At 41.1% G+C, this 16466-nt stretch overlaps 1 protein-coding gene across 4 annotated transcripts; it reads left to right on the top strand.

Moving 5' to 3' along the window:
* The first annotated feature begins 683 nt into the window (after positions 1-683).
* On the top strand, positions 684-16430 carry atp13a2 (ATPase cation transporting 13A2). Of its 4 annotated transcripts, none has more exons than XM_005730830.2 (29): positions 684-953; positions 4671-4747; positions 5158-5325; positions 6012-6070; positions 6181-6247; positions 6325-6404; positions 6569-6646; positions 6725-6794; positions 6944-7078; positions 7172-7238; positions 8158-8289; positions 9056-9217; positions 9486-9596; positions 9692-9738; positions 9820-10008; positions 10107-10313; positions 10485-10589; positions 10914-11070; positions 11191-11302; positions 11418-11542; positions 11682-11860; positions 12319-12411; positions 12494-12573; positions 12719-12871; positions 13006-13102; positions 14336-14559; positions 14707-14858; positions 15032-15204; positions 16149-16430. In XM_005730830.2, the coding sequence occupies exons 1-29, from the start codon at positions 941-943 to the stop codon at positions 16311-16313; spliced, it is 3477 nt and encodes a 1158-aa protein (XP_005730887.1). In that variant the 5' UTR covers positions 684-940; the 3' UTR covers positions 16314-16430. The 4 variants fall into 4 exon arrangements, with proteins under 4 accessions (XP_005730887.1, XP_005730886.1, XP_005730889.1 ...); XM_005730829.2 differs by lacking the exon at positions 684-953 and adding an exon at positions 3732-3933; XM_005730832.2 differs by lacking the exon at positions 684-953 and adding an exon at positions 3875-4046.
* Positions 16431-16466: the final 36 nt, after the last annotated feature.

A 16466-nucleotide genomic window follows, 5' to 3' on the forward strand; every position in this document is an offset into this window, starting at 1 on the left:
TATGGACAAAACCCACCAGGTCATTCAGTGTTCCCTTAGTGCTAATGTGAGATGTTGGTGTAATATAACTGAAGTAATGTTGTTAAGTCCTTAAAGTCATATTCTTTTATTGTCATGACTGTATTTGAAGCTATTTTTATTTTTGTATGATACCTGATTTATATGGAATATGGCTGAAGTAAAATACATTTAATAGTAATTTAACATTATATAATTAACATATAAAACTATGAATTGCAATTTTAAATGGTTTAAAAGCATGTAGAATAGCATATGTAGGCAAGTATATATTCTCCCTTTTTATCAAGAAACAAAGACAAAAAGGTGGTTCGGTGGTTGAATCATCCGTCCCCACCAATGCCAAAACAAAATCTACGCCCTTGGATCCACCCGCCTCTACTCGTGGCGATGGCTGAATACGATTGGTTGGTATTTATATTTAATTAAACGGGTTTTTCCAATATTAGGTCATAGCATTTTATTTGTTATTTTTGGCCATTTAATAAAAATGTAAACCTTTCTTTTGTGTAAGGCCAAAGTTAATTTGTTGGATGCCAATTTTCTTTCTAGGGACATGTAATCATGACGTGTTGTTTTTGTCATGATATGCGTGATCCACATGAACTGCACCTAAAACAACAACTGTTCACGCATATCATGACGGCTTTATTTGGAAAAAGGCGCCACGTGAAAGAAATGAGCAGATATTTGTGGTCCTTACCAAACCAGCAGTAAACGTCACCGCTTCGCGTACCACGCTCTTTAACGTAATGCTATTTCTGCGTCGCCACAATTTTGGACAAGGAGGCTATCCGTAGACATGTGTCATTGTAGTTTGGGTCGCTGCATGGTTTGAAAGAAGCTTTTATGACTGGGAGCAGGAAACTGTTTGTCATTAACATTATGATGGTATGAGAGGTATGCGGGATCTGACGACGGGATGAACGGGAGCGGTAAGTGCGGATGCTTTAAAGGGAATGTTTCCTGCAAACATACACACTGTGTTTGCTAACTGTTAGCCACAACTCTGTTATCTCGCCGGCTAGATACGGATAAATGTTGGCCACTGATGGCAAAAACTAACGGTCATCTTCTGTCAGCTTGCGTACTAAGGTCCCACTTTCTTATTTTTTTTCATTTGATCGACTGTGTACTATGTCAGTATAGTGTCGACAAAGGGCTGCTAATAAAGATAAGCATCCAGAATTACTGGAAATTCAACTCTAATGTGAAGCGAACCACCTTTCATTTCTTTATATTTTTGTAGAAAAATGGGAAAAAGGTGCAGCGATTTATCGAAAAATGTGCAAACGTAAATGAAAATACAGTATATAAGGCAGCAACCTAGTTTTTACAGTTCTAGCAAGCTAGGAAGTAACCTTTATTCTTCAGCACAGTCTGAACTCTGTTAGGCATCTTTCATAAAAATGTCTTTAAGTAGTCCTCAAGAATAGTTCTCCAGGCTTCTTGAAGAACATTCAAAGCTCTTCTTTGGATCTTGGCTGCTTTTTGTTCTGTTTTCTGTTTAGATGATCCTACATTGCTTTGATAATGTTCAGGTCTGGGCTCTGGGGACAGTCCAGTTCATGACTGATAGTGTTCTACTCTGTGTTTTTCTATAAATGTGTGCTTTTACTGCACTTGCCATTGCCATAAACCCATTGCCAATCAGACATTTTCAATTCTATGCATTGTATGGCAGGTCAAAATCTGATGGTACTTTACTCCATTCATAATTCTATCAGTTTTGACAAGATCCCAACACCACTAGATGAAATGCAGACCCAACCATAACAGAAGCCTCACCCTGTAGACACTCATTGTTTACCTCTCTTCTCACCTCCTCCATACTTACTGACAACAGTCAGTAAGTATGTATAAGTATATATAAGACCTGCTGCCACTGATTTTTTTGGTCTTGTGAAATTTCAGCCAATAACATAATACCCTGGAGATGAATTAATGCTTATCCCTTTAGGCCTTGGCAATCTAAAGACTTCACCATTGCCCTACTTTTGCTACTTACAAAAGCACTACAGAAACTACTGTTTCCTCAATTTACTGTTACTTATGGTATAGCTGTTGTATCTGCTGCAGCTGCAGATACTAGCACCTTTCAGTTTGTGTGCCCTTTTGCAGTTTCATAAAGTATTGTTTGGGCTCCGAGTCAGTAAATTTCACTGCTGTTGTTGCTAAAACTGTTTCTAAGTTGCTATGATGTAACAAAGGAATTTACTGGCCATATCAGGATGGCAAGGTTATCCTTTGGGTGTACGGACTCTTGGTCCCGGCAGAAAAGACCAGTATTGGGTTATTTAATTTCAAGGATTTGTTTTTGCATTCTCAGCTCAGATGACTGTCTTGTGTCTGTCTAGTCTTTTTTTTTTTTGCACACAGGGCATTTCCTTTTTGAGACACTGCAGAAATTTTACTCTGTGTAAGTTCTGTATTATCGTGAAATTGAAAGTCTGGGCTTTCTTAAGTTTTGTAAAGAGATGACACCTTACATGGGTGACATATTTGAATGAGTTGGTGACTCTTAACCGGATGAAATCAAGCACTGATTTTTACAAAGAAAATTGGTAGAAGCTAGCAACATGTCGTTAAATGAGCCATTCCAAATAGTTAGGTACACAGAAAACCGTGGTGAATGACTTCAAAATCAAGGCCCACTGTGGTGAATGAATAGCTGACACTTTACAGGCTTCTTTTGGTTGAGTATGGCCTAGTTCGACCAAAGTGAGCATGTGATTTGGTCAAATTGCCCAACTTGGATAATCCTCCACATGACTGCAGTACAGGCATGGCAGAACAGATGACTCGGTTGTTTCTTGTGGTCAGGGTAGTGTGCGTGTGTACATGCGTGTGTCGTACATCATATTCTTATTATGAACATGCAGCAGTTATGGTAACACCCAATACAATCCCTTATCATGCACAATACATTGTCTTAATGATAACTTGATATGTGCGCGTGTTTCTTGTTTTTCCAATCAATATCATCTTGGTCTTGAAATGAAATGAGGTAAGCAACTGTAAGTCTTTCTAGAAGCAAACCCTGGTAGTCAGGAGTCATGTTGAAAATTATTTTGACAAAGCACTGTCTTCAGTTTAATTATAATTTTAATAGAAAGACAGAAGTTTGATATAAACCAGTTAAAACATTTGGCTGTAAAAGGCATTTTTTCCCCTTAAAAACGTAGATTTTTACCTCCGTAGAGTTTCTCTCTTTTGTTATCTGTTGAAATGTAGTTAAATGTAGCTAAGGTGTACTGGGACATAAACTAGATGGGTAGGTGATCTGGGAAAGGCGCAGATTAGCCCTCTGCTATCTCCACTTTGTCTTTTATCTTAGCAAAGCTCACGATAAGAAAGGCAGAGAGCAATCACTGTTTCTCAGCTAGCACTGTCCACAGTGTTGCAGCAACATCCAGTGTATTTTAAGATAGCTGGTGGCGCAAACAAGCACAGAAACTTAATTGTGTTGTTGTCTCTAACTGTTGCTGTGTCTGTGTGTGTGTGTGTGTGTGTGTGCGTGCGCGCGCGTGGGTATGAACCAGATTTTCTCGTTCTTTTAGTTTTCAAACGAGGGAAAGCAGCAGTGTAATGTCTGTGCTAGAAAACAGCTGTGAGGTATTGAATGGCCCTCATACTGTGCTCAGGTGCGGTTTAATTACCATGGTTACCTCACCCGGGGCGGTGGGCGGGCTGCACTCTGGCTGTTACCTTTATAATAATAAGATAATATTCCCCTTTCCCCAGTACATTTTTTTAATGTAACTGTCCGGTCCATTTGTCCGCGTGCGTAGTCTCAGATATGATTTAAAAAAAAAAAAACTAGATTAAAATAAATAAAAATGAACGTCCTGTCTGCAGTTTTCCGGGTGACGTTTCGTGTGACGGGTTTGTTTCAGAAGCCGGTTAGACTCGTAGGTATGAAGAGCCCGGATCAGTGCAGGCTACAGGGAGCCGAAGCACCACTGCAAGGTGGTCTGATCCGTAACTTTCGGGAAAAGGCTTAATTTTAATCGCGCTTTGACGGTAAGGTCAGTCTATTCCTTAATTGTGTTTTCAAAGTAAAGGAATGTGGTTTTCTTTTCGATACGAGCCAGCTGTTTGGAAGCGGAAGTCTGTTCTGAAAATAGCTTCGTTTATTGTGCTTTTGTTTTGATTTTCGCTGTTATCGGTATGAGTTTATAGCGAGCTTTTCACCTCTTTCGCGCTGTAAAGTTAATGTTTTCGTAAAACCTCAAAGTGTTTCCAGCTTAATGAGATGCGTGGATTGACTTTATTAGAGTTTATGGTGACTCTTGAATCTCCTAAAAATCATATACATTGTGATCTTACTTATTTAGAAGTACACAGATGAACAACTGTGAGATGTTTTACCCGCACTGTCCTGGACTGGAGAGCTCTCCCTGTTCAGTTTAGACTACATTGCAGAGGCAAAACATTTTTTAATATTCGTATCTGAATTCCTGCTCAAGATGTCTCACATTAAAGAAAGTCTTCTTCAAGTTTGCGGCATGGACCGGACACAAGCTTTGCATAGCGTTTTGTCAATATTGACTTTGAAGGCGCGCATGTGTGTGTGTGTGTGTTTTATGCTGCTCGGTTCATGTTAATGTTTTAACAGAGGCACTATTCACCCTGTATATCCTGTTCTGTAGGTAGTGTGGTGGAGCCGCAGAGCGGGCTCCCCTCACCCAGTCCTCGAGACCCCCTGCTGAGTCCTGACACACACATGGTAAGAACCTACTCAGTGTTTCTGATTCCTGTTGTGGTGTGTGTTGTTTGTTATCTAGCTGTGAGTTAGATAGATATAGAAAAGAAAAGGTTAAACTGGGAAAATCAAATGCTGTATAAGTGAAAGTGCAGAAACTGATGACTTGATGTTGTGCCCAGCACCTGTCACCTGTAGATGCAGAACTCGCGTTGGTCTCTGTGGCCTTGTTATAAATAACTTCTATCATTTGTGGTTTTTAGTATCACTTCCAAAGACAATACCTGACACAATCTGGCTTCCTACAGTGGCTGTTTAACATGCAATGCCACCAATGATAAGTTGACTAGATTTATGGAAATGAACCGCTGTGTGGATGTGAAAATGAGTCTGATTTTGAACCTGAAATCCTGTTTGGTTCTCTCTCCCACCAGGATGTTCAGGGGTATAAGTGGGTGCGCTGGCGGGTGTGGTTGTGTCGACTGGCTGCCCTGCTGTCCTTAGGGCTCCTCCTGCTTGTGTTTCACTGGCGCCCACGGTTTGGTGTCTTTGCCCGCTGCAAGTCCTGCCCTCCGGCTTTGGCGGATATTCTGCTTCTCAGAGTGAGATAATCAAACAGTTCCTATGCTGAAGTAAACTCAACCTGATGGCTGGCATTATTATCACTGCCTATCACTTTGTTCCACATTGTCCTTGCAGGACTTAATCTAGGCTTCTTATTGCAAAAACTGGCTTGGTCATAGAGTATTAGTATATGTATTATGTATAGTTGTTTACACATTCTCCAACAAAAGATTCCAGGAAGAAACAAAAATCCTTTTGGGGTTGCGTCAGGAAGGGCATCCAGCATACTAGCGTAACTTTACGTAACTTTTTAAAAAATATATGCTCGCTAATATATGCAATGATAGTTCCATTCCAAAGTTTTAAATAGGGCGTCATCTCCAGCTTTGTATTCCTGGTGTCCTGCATTCACAGTTTGAAACAAGCTTTTTTAGCTCCTCTCTCATTAAGACCAGCTTCCTTTTACGCCAACTGTCTTCAGATTGGCTGCCAAATGTAAACAGAAGGTTTGAACAGCAGGTGGGTGAATCACTGAAGTACTGGAACTTTTTAGTGAAATACTCCTGCTTACACTAACCTGAACAGTTATTACTTTACTTTATTTTGTGATGTTCTGATCACCTAGATTGAATGGCAGTTTTCTGTTAGATACTTCCTGTCTTGCTTTAAGAAAGTGTCCAGTTTCCAACTCTAACTGGTGAATTTGTGTAACCTTTTCCTTCAGGACAGTTTTGGCCAGCAGCATGTGGTGGAGGTCCTTACAGAGGAGATGGAGGAGGGAAGGTGAACTACTTGTCTATATATTCACACAACACCCTAAGCCTTTCAACTGTGTACATATATCTAAGAGAACTGTTAAACAAAACTAATCTAACTTGGTTGTTTCTTTCCAGTTTGGAGTTGCTTGGACAGTCAGAGGATACCGAATCCAGAGATACAGTTCAGCTGTACAAAGAGGAGGTAAAGCAGATGTTTCAGCAGAACCTTTTGTCCTGAACGGTACTTCTCCAAGATCTGACAGCTTTATTGTGTTGCAGAAAACACTGCTGCGGTACTACCTGTTTGAAGGACTGCGTTACGTCTGGGTGGATAGGAAAGGCGCGTTCTGTCGCGTTAGGTACGGAAAAACTATAATGCAGTGGGATTCAACTAAACTAGACTCATGAGTTTGTGTGTCTTAAATAAAAAGAAGAACATACCCCCAAAACTCACTCTTTTAATAGTCTAATGCACTCGTTGTGTTGTGGGAAAAAAAAAAAGTGGATTTATTTGTTTTTATAGTGTCCTCAATGAGGACTGGACCTGCAATAACCTGCATGGCTCCCAAAAGGGACTGAGTCCCCTGGAGCAGAGCTTTAGGTAGGAAACACATGGACACAACACATTCCCTAATCTCAGAGGACCATGCTGAATAATCAAATGCACGATTTCTTTCAGGAGAACCATATATGGAACAAATCTTATTGATGTGCCTGTGAAGCCTTACCCAAAGCTGCTGTTTGAGGAGGTGGGATACATGATTACCTTCATACCGATTTCTTTTTCATTTGGCTTTTAAATATTTGATGTAATAATTTATTTAAAAAGCTCACATGATGCATCCAGTTATATATATTTTTTAACATATTTTTTTTCACTCTTTTTTTGTTTCTGTAGATCCTCAACCCATTCTATGTGTTCCAGATGTTCAGCATCATCCTCTGGACGGTTGATCAGTATTATATTTATGCCATATGTATATTTATTATCTCTGTCATCTCCATCGGTATCTCACTTTATGAGACCCGGAAGGTGAGCCTGTTATCAGAAACACACTGGAATTGTAACTGACTGTGTTTAAGCACGGAAACGAGAGAATAATGGTATTTATGTTTTTGTGACCAGCAAAGCATCACGCTTCGCAACATGGCCCAGCTAATCACAACCGTCACTATTCGCAGAAAGTCGGGAGGTGAGGGGTATTTTTGTTTGTTTGTTTGTTTTTTAAGCAGATGTTTTATAATATGAATTTACTTTTTTTCCAGAAACACAATTATTTGTGGAATGTTTAACTGATTGATACTTAAAATAACTTTGACAGGAGTCCACGAATGTAATTCATGTGAAGATGGAAGAGCAGTCGATATGCTCAATAAATAATAAATAATATTAAAAAGTTTTAATCGTTAAAGCAATGACAGTCACTGAGAGGAGCATGTTTATCAGTTAAAAACACTTCGATTTGCTGATGAGATAAAAAAAATAGTGTTCAAACTAAATGAAACTCATTTGTGTCGGTAACAGTTGCTAACTCTTAAACCACAGATGCACCCTGTTAAAACAGAATGTCAGGTCTGATCATTTGGACCAGTTACAGTATACAAGTAATTTGTTAAACGGTTTAACTGGCACATGCTTGTCCTCCCTTTATGGTCCTCTCTTTATGCACCTACGTGGACAAGGACCTTGACAATGTGCTTTACCGGCTGTAGTTGTGTAACTTTGTTATTCTATCTCATATACAAACATGTTCTACTAAGCATCGCTGAGTGCAAACAGAAAAACTCCCCAGGGAAACTTTAAGCTGTTCCCTTGAGGCAAAAACCAGCTGAGCTTTTTGTTTGTTTAACTAGTTTGCAAAAATATCCAGCAGCTATAGAAATGTAACAAAAAAAAGAGAGAGAGTGAGAAAATATAATTTGGTTCCACATTGCCTATAAGGTTACACATGCAGAAACAGAGAAAAGTACTACATTAAGCACATTAGTGCAGGACTGGTCACGAGGACAAACATTTGCAAAGGAAGTGTGTGTTCAGTAGGTTTTTGATTCTGACCAGTCACTCCAGAAGCCTTCGCATAGACATCTGTACTGGACTGTGTGTTTTCTCAGAGGAGGAGTGTGTGAGTTCAGTGGAATTGGTCCCCGGCGACTGTTTGATCATCCCTCAGGAAGGTATGCTGCTGCCCTGCGATGCTGCCCTGCTGGCTGGGGAGTGTCTTGTCAATGAGAGCATGCTCACAGGTAATTAATTGACCTTAACAGCACCTAAAGACATTTTCAAACAGCCATTTTGAACTTTTCTAAGACATCCTGCAGATGTGCACGTGAGAGCAAATGTTTGGACATTTTATTTGCCAGTCTGTGTAGTGTATGATAGCTCTGTGGCCCATATGATGTTTTAAAACGGGTAATAGTCAGATGAATTCGTAGATCTTGCATCATGCCTTCAGTGTGTTCTAACCAGATAGCACCCTGGCCTAAACCAAACTGAGTCGTTCCAGTAGTGGGAATAAATGTGAGGCAGACAATTTCCTGCTTTGTGAGAGACGACAGTTTCTAACAATGTCCCTATGTAACTATCATAACCAGGTCCTGACCCGATTCTCCGCATCTGGAGTTAATGTGTAGAAAAACAAAATCGATTGGCTGTGCTCCTCAGTGGTCATGTTATTTGCTCGTCGTGCCCACAAGACTAATTTAAAAGTGTTATCAAGGCTAGAGTCAAGTCACATTTCACAACCTTGAGTGTGACTGAAGCAACAAATTGGCCATCAGAAGGGATTTTCTTCACTTCCAAACTACTTTACATGTCAGTGCTAGTTATTCAATGAATGTTTAGTATATGAGTCTGTCCAAAAGAGGGTACATAACTTGCTTCAGACACATTTTTATTATTTGACCAACTAATGGTCGTGGCGCTTGGTCATAAAGGTGTGTTACTAATTCTTATTACAGCCTGACTTTTGAAGAATGTGTGCAGTAATCTGCTCTTGTCATCTGTGTCCAGGCGAAAGTGTCCCCGTGCTCAAGACTCCACTGCAGGCTAGTGATAGGAAGTACAGCTCAGACACTGAGCGCAGACACACCCTGTTCTCCGGTACGCAGCTCATTCAGGCAAAGGGAGGAAGACCAGGAGGCGGTGGGGCTGTTGCTGTTGTTACAAGCACCGGTGAGTAGAGAAACCGATGATGTGACTCGTTCTTTTAGAGTTTATTTTGCAAGTTGAAGGGACCCTGTGATGCTTTGACTCCATGCGGAAATATTTTTCACTGAGGCAAGACGGATCAGATTTTCCTGAAGTGATTAATAAACATGAGTATAAAGAAAATATAAAAGGGTTTACAGTTGCAAATAATTATACATTCAATATATTTTGGCACTTAAACTGTTTATACACCAAGTGAAACCACTTCTGTTTGTATGTGGATTATCCACAGGGTTTTTCACAGCCAAAGGTGACCTGGTCAGCTCCATTTTATATCCTCAGCCAATCGACTTCCGCTTTTACCGAGATGCCGTCAAGTTCCTGCTCATCCTGGCTTCAGTTGGTAAGAGCTTTAACAGCAACCTGGTTATCATTGAGACATGAAGCCTTTTGACCCAATAACAAGTTTTTCCAATATTCCCCATCTCACTGCTGCAGCTCTCATTGGAACCATTTACATTTTTGTGGTCCTCTATAGATCAAATGTAAGTGGCATCTCTAGTGACTGCATGTTTTGCTCGCATAGTAAAATGCTATCACTGACATGTGGTTGGATGTGTATCCAGGTGACCTGGGCAGAGCTGGTTATTAGGAGTCTGGATATTGTAACCATTGCGGTGCCTCCCGCTCTGCCTGCTGCCATCACTACTGGCACAATCTACGCTCAGCGAAGGTTGAAGCAACGTGGCATCTTCTGCATCAGTCCACCGCGCATCAACATCTGTGGCAAGGTCTCACTCTTCTGCTTTGACAAGGTGAGGAGGGAGAGTGTTGCTAGACGTGTGCTGTGTACATAGAGATGAACCACAGCTACTTTACATGTTGCTGGTGCTTTGTACATCTGTTTTCTTAGACAGGAACATTGACAGAGGAGGGTCTGGATGTGTGGGGAGTGTTGGAGGCGGGGCCTGCCGGTTTTTCAGAGCTGGTGCCTGAGCCCAGGCTTTTGCCTCCGGGGCACCTGAGGTCTGGCTTGGCTTGCTGTCACACTGTTGCGCTGCTGCGTGGCCAGCTCCTCGGAGACCCTTTGGAGCTTAAGATGGTCGAGTCCACTGGTTGGGTATGTTACCGTGTTACTTATTTCAAAGTGCTTGAGCTCGCATGCATCTCATTTAAAAATTTGGATTTTTTAAAAATAATTGATGAAAATGTATGCTTGGAGGCTCTTTCAGTTTCACAATCTGAAAACATTAATGGGAATTGGAGTTCATTTTTTTTTCTGATTTTGCAGACTCTTCAAGAGCCAGATGGAGATGGCAGTGTGCTAAATGCAGAGTTTGGAGGCCACAAAGTTTTGGCAGTAATGAGACCACCAGATCAACAAGCTTATGGAGCAGTGAGTATCCCTGTTATCACTGATACAGGTTGATCAGTAGGATTTATTAAAGCGATGCTTACTGACTGTAAAGTTGTTATATGGGCAGCGGTTGTTTTTCAAATAGTTGCTCCTGTCTTTCGGCTGCTGATAATGAAAGATGTACTTGGTTTGTGCCTCTTTTCTAATGCAAGACAGTTGGTAAGCAGATGTAGCCAGGGCAGGTGGATAAATGAAAACGCGTAAGCTTAAGCAGCGTAATTTTTTTTTGTCTGCTTTGTCTGCCATTTGGAAAGATCAAGAACTTGCCGAAAGTCTTCATTTATTCTTTCATTTTGCTCTCAGTCCACGGATGAGGCGATGGCAATTGTACAAAGGTTTCCCTTCTCCTCAGCCCTGCAGAGGATGAGTGTGGTGACAGTGACCCACGGGGGGCGCTCAGCTCTTGCTTTCATCAAAGGATCTCCAGAGATGGTGGCGAGCCTCTGCCAAACTCAAACAGGTTCAAAATTGACACGAATCATAACTATAGCTTTAGTGACATTTACTCACGTTTTCTTTTTTTGCAGTACGTTTTCCTATTTTATGACATTTGTCCAAAATGGAATGTTTGCATTTCCAGTTCCAGCACAGTTCTCCAGCAAACTGCACAGCTTCTCCAGTGAAGGCCTCAGGGTTCTCGCAGTCGCCTACAAGCCATTAAATGTGAACTCTAACTTAAGCACCATTGAGCGGTAAGAACATAGTCTATATTTCTGGCTTAATTGTGGCACAAAAACTTATCCATTTAAAAAAAAAAAAGATCTATAATAGTTTAATATGTTTGCTGATCAAGCTGTTTGTCCACAGAGGGGAAGTAGAGAAAGACATGCACTTTCTGGGTTTGCTGATGATGAAGAACTTGGTAAAGCCTGAGAGTGCCAAAGTTATCAACATCCTGAGAAAGGCGAAGGTTCGCAGCATTATGGTCACTGGTGAGGAATGTTTTTGTATTCATCACTGACCGTGCAACTTATAATATTTCTTGTTATAAGATAGTAAGTTGCAGGAATCGACACAGATGGGTTTTTTAAAAGTCTTTTTGTCCCATCTTGTGTGTCTTTTTAACCATAGGGGACAATGTTCTAACAGCAGTTAATGTAGCAAAAACCTGTGGGATGGTGGGATCTGACGAGAAGGTGATATTCATCACTGCAACCCCCCACACTGCCCAGTCCATGCCCACCCTGAGATTCAGCCTGGAGGAGGAAGCGGCTCTTTCTGGCCAAAGTTCAGTAGAGGTCATCACTCAGGTTGGTCTTGCTTAAATGGGACACTCCACTCTGGATTGTACTCGGTTGCTAAAATGTTTGTTACAGTCATACTAGCAGCTATGAAATTATGAAACGGCTACGTTGTGAAAGAGTTCCGGTTGAAGTGTTGCTCACTGATGTCACGCCTGGTTTCTGTGTTTGTGCCTGTGGCCTGCAAACATGGAAGTAAATGACCTCAGTGCTCAAGTAAAGTCGAGGACTCATATTGTTGCCTGGTTATAGTTCATTTTTAATGGAAGCAAATTTGTGCAGCTTTGAAGGCAAATGAAATGGTATGTTCTTCAACTCTCTCTCATGTCAACACATTTCTAAACAGCTTGAATGCTTTCTGTTTCTATGACAGTTGTATGCATAACAAGTCCAGCTATGGCCTACTTTTTTTCAACCGGCAGGATTCATTCGAGTTACTGTTACTGATGTCTCTCCTCCTCTCTCAGGGTTTGTATCAGGGTGGTTTTGTCTATCACTTGGCTATCAATGGCAAGTCCTTTGCTGTCCTCTGTGACCACTTCCCTGAGTATCTGCCGAAGGTAATGGAAACTGTGTAAACAGGAATACTTTGACAGTGCACCGCACGTGCACGCTAATGACTTTAACCTGCTGTCACTGCAGGTTTTGATGAGAGCCACGATATTTGCACGCATGGCCCCTGACCAGAAAACCCAGCTAGTGAAGGAGCTGCAAAAACTGAAGTGAGTGCAGTTTCTGCAGCATACACAAACTAGAAAGGAGTTGACACATAAGGAGAACAAATGGGAAATAAAACAGAGTAGAAATATAATGAAAGGGAATCATTTTTATAACATTAACTGTGAAATACTGCTACTGTTTCTGAAGCTACCGAGTGGGGATGTGTGGAGACGGGGCCAATGACTGCGGGGCACTAAGAGCTGCTGATGTCGGGGTTTCTCTTTCCGAAGCTGAGGCTTCAGTTGCTTCACCTTTTACTTCCAAAACTGAAGACATCAGCTGTGTGCCCCTGCTTATCAGGTAAAGACTGAGATTAAAAGCCTAGAAAAACACAAAGCAGATGGGGGAAGTCTTTTTGAAAACCAACCAAACTTCTCATTTGTGTCTGCAAAAAGAAAAAGATCTGTCCTTTTTTTCCCCCCGTTTCCATTCAGAGAGGGACGATGTTCTCTGGTCACCTCCTTCAGTCTCTTTAGATACATGGCCCTCTACAGCCTCATTCAGTTCTGCTCTGTCATCATCCTCTACACGGTGAGTATCAGCAGATCACAACTCCCTCATCTTTCTCTGCTTTGTCCCCGTAGATCACCTTAAACATGAAGCTGCAATTTATTGCCAGCTTTTCATCCATTGTAGAAATAAACCAAAACATACATTTTATGGATAAAATGACTGAAATAAACTAAAAATGTATGAAAATATGTGTATAAATAACTCATAATAAACGTTACACATGTTTCAGATAAGCAAAGACAAAGATAACACAAAACAGGTGTAATGATACCTGCATTTTGGTAGGTCTGGATAGCCAAAAGCTATCCAGACCTACCTGGCCCTGTGGGAAATGGTTATTGCCCCCTCTTCATCCCACCCTCTATATTAATTATGAATTAATGTGATTAGATGCATTTTTTTTTTTTTAAACGATGAGTTCAGTTTCACACCCAGGCCTGATTACCAGCAGATCTGTTGGATAAAGAAATAACGGGACCTGTTTGACAAGGCGAAACAGGCAAAAAGATCTCAAAAAGCAGCTTAAAAACAAATTAATCAACATCTATCAGTCTGGAAAGGGTTAAATATCTGATGGTTTGGGACTCCAGGGATCCACAGAGAGAGACATGATCCACAAATGGTGAAAACTCGGAACAGTGGTGGACCTACAGTGGCAAGCCTACCAAAAATACTCCAAGAGCTCATTGAAGGTCATCCAGGTCACTCATGCTGGAAAGCCCTCCGCTTTGGCTGAATGAAAGCAGTTCTCCGAAGAAAAGTTGAGCAAAGTTCCTCCACAGCGATGTGAAACATTCATTGCAAGTTATCACAAGTGCTTGATTGGACTTCTCGCTGCCAAGGGTCAAACCCCCCCCCCCAAAAAAACCCAAAACAGTACAACCTGGTCTACAGGTAGTGAGAAATGAATGTGGCCAAAAACTTTAATAAGACGGCATGAGCGAAAGCACACTGCATTCTGTTCAGCTCTCGTCAAAAAAAGCAGTTTTAACTGTTATTCTTAGAAGCAAATGGAAATGACTGTGTGTATGTGGAGCTCCAACTTTAAAATGTGGAAAATGTTCTTTCACTTAATATTGAACACTTTGGTAGCCCATAAAATGTGACCTGTGCAGTCTCTTAACACCAAATGCCAAACAGAACCACAGTCCGGTTGACTTGATCTGCATGAAAACAAAACAAAGTCCTAAATCACACAGGTTTGTTTTGTTTTTTTTCTCCCCTAAATAATCATTCTTGATGTGTGTCCAGGTGAAGACGAGCGTAGCAGACCAGCAGTTCCTGTATTGTGACATTCTTCTGGTGACTCTGCTGGCCATTGTGATGGGAAGAGGAGGCCCTAGTGAAGAGCTGTACACGTCCAGACCCGCAGCTAGTCTGTTGGCCCTGCCTGTACTGGGCAGCCTCTTCATCCACACCTGCATGATTGCTCTGGGCCAGCTGGCTGCGCTCTTCATCACAACCTCAGAGGAGTGGTCAGCAAAATAGCTTTTATTTCTCATCAGACTGCCCTCAAGAAAACTGTTTACGTTGACTTCTGTGTGTTCAGATGCAGATTTAGAAAAAGAGCATCCCACGTGTTCTGCACTTTAACTCTTATTTGTCTCTTCCTTCATTTTTAGGTATATTCCTCTCAATGAGACTGAGGTCGGAACAGCCAATCTGCCAAACTTCGAAAACACCTGTGTGTTTGACATATCTGGTTTCCAGTACATCATCATGTCAGTGGTGGTCACCAAGAGCTACCCCCACAAGAAACCCCTCTACCACAACAGTGAGTCAACATGTTCAAATGCCAAAGGAGGATAATTTCAGTTTGGGAGGGCGATACATTTGGACAAATTTAGAACTATTCATGAAAGTCATACTGAGTTCAACATTAGTGAAACTTATCACTGATGCAGGACAGTTGAGTCACAAGTGTTTTTTTTTCTCTCCTTTTCCCAGTGGGTTTCCTTATCCTGCTGTTCGTCCAGTTTGGTGTGACAACCTGGCTGGTGTTGTATCCTGGGGCTGTCTTTAGCCGGTTACTTCAACTGTACAACATCTCTGACATGAATTTTAAATTGCTGCTCGTTAGTCTGGCTGCTCTCAACTTCCTCATTTGTTTTGTCGTGGAGGTGAGTGATTTGTACGGAGCTTCCCAGATTCCCCGTCTGTTAAACTACACAGCAAAATCAACGAAATCAGACATCTTTAAAGTGGCTGTGACAGAAAGCTCGTAATATTCTAAAGTGAACATGTTTGCTAGAATAAGGCCCTACTGTAGACTTTTTTTTTTTTTATTATAGCACATTTTAAAAGCAGCAGTGCTGACCAAAGGAGTGATGTGACCATGCTTTCTGATGCCTGTTAAAAGATGCACAGCAGCATTTTGGACTAACCACACATAGTCCACTCTAGAGGTGTTGAAGGCCTGAATAAAGAAGATGGGATTTTTCTTTAGCGAATTGATGTAACTGATAGAACATTATTTAACAACTGTAGCCACATTTGTTAAATAAAATAGATAAGCATCTAAAAAAAAAAAAATTAACAGTGAGGGAACAATAAGAAGCAAGAGGGCACACGGTATCACAAACCTTGACATCTTGTAGACTGTTAAACGGAGGCTGCAGTGGGACAGAGGGGTCAAATTAAATGGGGTAATAGTAATAATGATGCTTTCATTGCTTTAAGTGAGATACGATACTGTGCAAAAGTCTTCACACTTTGCTCTCAAGGAGCCAGGCTTGTTTTGCAAAGTAGGTCTTGAGCAATAGTTCAAGACTCTGAAGTTCTTTCAAAATTTTCTTTGGACACAGACTTGCTTTTTCTTTAAAAAAAACAAAACAAACCCCAAACAAACACACTTCTCATTATAAAAGAAGTGCTGGGTCTAAAAAGTAACTTATATTAGATGAACATAAAATAAACAGAAATCCAGCCAAGACCTGAGACAGTAATAATTTGTCATTTTCTGAGCAAAATATGAAGTATAGGGGTGCCTCAGTACTGTTGTGCAGTACTGTATATCAACAGATTCCCTGAATTATTCTACCACTTCCATGTTTTTTCCTCCCAGGTGCTGATAGACCTGGGTCTTTTGAACTGCCTTCGACTGCTGCGAGGGAAGCGTCCATCTAAGAAACAGTATAAACAGCTGGACTCTCTTCTGTCAGACTCTACATCATGGCCGCCTCTCAATCAAACTCTGACCCCCACAGATACAGTTCTGTGCTGTAGCTAGCATCTGCTTGGCCTTCCGTGACTGTAATCTGAGCCAAACTATGCCACAGATGCCCAAACTACATCCCCAACTTGACCAACAATGCAAAGTCTTCAATAATAAACTATTTTTATTTAAGCTGCGTGTTTTTTAACAAGTTATTTCCATGAATTT

Source organism: Pundamilia nyererei, unplaced genomic scaffold, assembly GCF_000239375.1.
Source record: "Pundamilia nyererei isolate P.nyererei 1_Seehausen unplaced genomic scaffold, PunNye1.0 scaffold00039, whole genome shotgun sequence".
Taxonomy (NCBI): domain Eukaryota; kingdom Metazoa; phylum Chordata; class Actinopteri; order Cichliformes; family Cichlidae; genus Pundamilia; species Pundamilia nyererei.